This window comes from Acanthisitta chloris, unplaced genomic scaffold (assembly GCF_000695815.1).
Source record: "Acanthisitta chloris isolate BGI_N310 unplaced genomic scaffold, ASM69581v1 scaffold28030, whole genome shotgun sequence".
NCBI classification, from domain to species: Eukaryota; Metazoa; Chordata; class Aves; order Passeriformes; family Acanthisittidae; genus Acanthisitta; species Acanthisitta chloris.
The window spans coordinates 20,923-22,779 of NW_008652654.1; the positions used below are offsets into that span (position 1 = coordinate 20,923).

Here is a 1,857-nt window from a genome sequence, read left to right on the forward strand (position 1 = left end):
GCTCACCTGATGTTGTTGGGGTTGGTACCCACCTGGCACTCATGGGGTTGGACACCCACCATGGTGTTCATGGGGTTTGTGCTCACCTGATGCTGCTGGGGTTGGTACCCACCTGGCACTGATGGGGTTGCACATCCACCATGGTGCCCATGGGGTGGGTGCTCCCTTGATGTTGATGGGGTTGGACACCCACCATGGTATCCATGGCATTGGTGCTCACCTGATGCTGACAGAGTGGGTCCCCACCTGGCACGGATGGGGTTGAACCACCCACCTGATGTCCCTAGGGTTGGTACCCACCTGCCCGAGGACGCAGAGGTTGGGAACGGGCCGCGTTGGTGATTGCCTCGCCCTGTCCCGCAGGCCCCAGGGCAGCCAGGTGCCCCCCACCTCGTCGGACGTGCTGTACCCGCGGCCGGTGCAGCTGGCACCGCCCCTGATGGAGCACTACATGGAGCCCAACATGCCTGTGATCGTCAAGACGTGCAGCCTCAAGGATGGGGACGCCGCGGACGACGGGCACTCGGTGCCCGACGGGGACATGTACCGCTACAGCGAGGAGGAGGACTCGGACGGGGAGGACAAGAGTGATGGTGAACTGGTGGTGCTGACGGACTGAGGGGGGCCAGGGGGGCTGTGGGGGGTTGGCAGGGCTGGCTGCCACCACACAGGAGGTCACTGTGTTCCCCGCGGGGCTGGCACGCAGCGTTTTGGGTGGTGGTGCTGTGGTTGGGATGTGTTGACCCACTGGGCAAAGTGGTGAGGACTGGCTGGTTCTGTCTCCATGGGGAGTTGAGGCCACCCAGCCTGGAGGTGTTGCTGTACTGTCACCCCTGAAGGGGATGTTTGGGGTGCAAAAAATAAAACCCCTCCAGAGCATCTCCCAGCCCTCCAGCACCTGTGGGTCTCATAGAGAAGCTCACCTGCAGCTGCCAGCCCAGAGCTGGGGACACACGGGGTGGGGACGTGGATTGGGGACGTGTTTGTCCCTCCTTTAGCCTGGTCTGACCTCCCCACAGCATTTCCCACTTGGTCTTTTGAGCCTGCCAGCAAATTTCCACAGAGCCATTTTTAGCCCTGGCCTGGCCCAAGCTCCAGCCAAGGGCTCAGAGCCCTTTGTGCTCCCGACAGCTCTGCCCCACTTTGGGAATAAAGCAGGGGCTGTTCCCCCTGCACCAGCTCCCAGCCCTGGCCTGGCCAAGGGGGGATGTGCCCATCCATCCCTGGGCACCTCCCCCTGTCCCTGGGCACCTCTCCCTTGGGAGCTGCACCTGAGACCTGCCAGGTGAGACCACAGAGGGAGGGAAAAATGATGGCCATTAGGGAAAAAAAAAAAAAAAGGAGATAATTATAAAAGTATACCTTGCTCCAGTCAGAGGGTGTGGGGTGAGTGTGCAAGAGTGTCCAGGGCTGAGTTCAGTGTCCAGGGGTGAATTCACAGTCCAGGGGGTGAGTTCACAGCCTCTCTGTGTGTGTGTGTGTGTGCACAGTGTCTGAGTGGGTGTGCACAGTGTCTGGGTCTGCACAGGTGGTGTCTGAGTGTGTGTGTGTGTAGTGTCCAAATGTAGCATCTGGGTGTGCACACATGGTGTTTGAAGGTGTGTGCAGTGTCCAGGTGTGCATGTAGAGTGTGCGTGTGTGTACAGTGTGTGTATGTGTGTACAGTGTCTCTGTGTGTGTGTGTGCAGTGTCTCGGTGTACACACATTGTCTGAGTGTGCACACAGTGTCTGTCTGTGTGTGTGTGTGCAGATTGTCTGGGTGTGCATGTACAGTGTCTGGGTGTGTGTGCAGTGTCTGGGTGTGCAGAGTGTCTTGGTGTACACACAGGGTGTGTGTGTGTGTGCAGTGTCTGGGT

General features: G+C 59.1%; 1 protein-coding gene across 1 annotated transcript in view; it reads left to right on the forward strand.

Moving 5' to 3' along the window:
- The window catches only part of SOX13 (SRY (sex determining region Y)-box 13), a 6,077-nt gene extending 5,458 nt beyond the window's left edge, over nt 1-619 (forward strand). Inside the window, 1 exon segment of the mRNA XM_009078112.1 lies at nt 364-619. Within this exon segment, the coding sequence (XP_009076360.1) occupies nt 364-619 (256 nt within the window).
- Nucleotides 620-1,857: the final 1,238 nt, after the last annotated feature.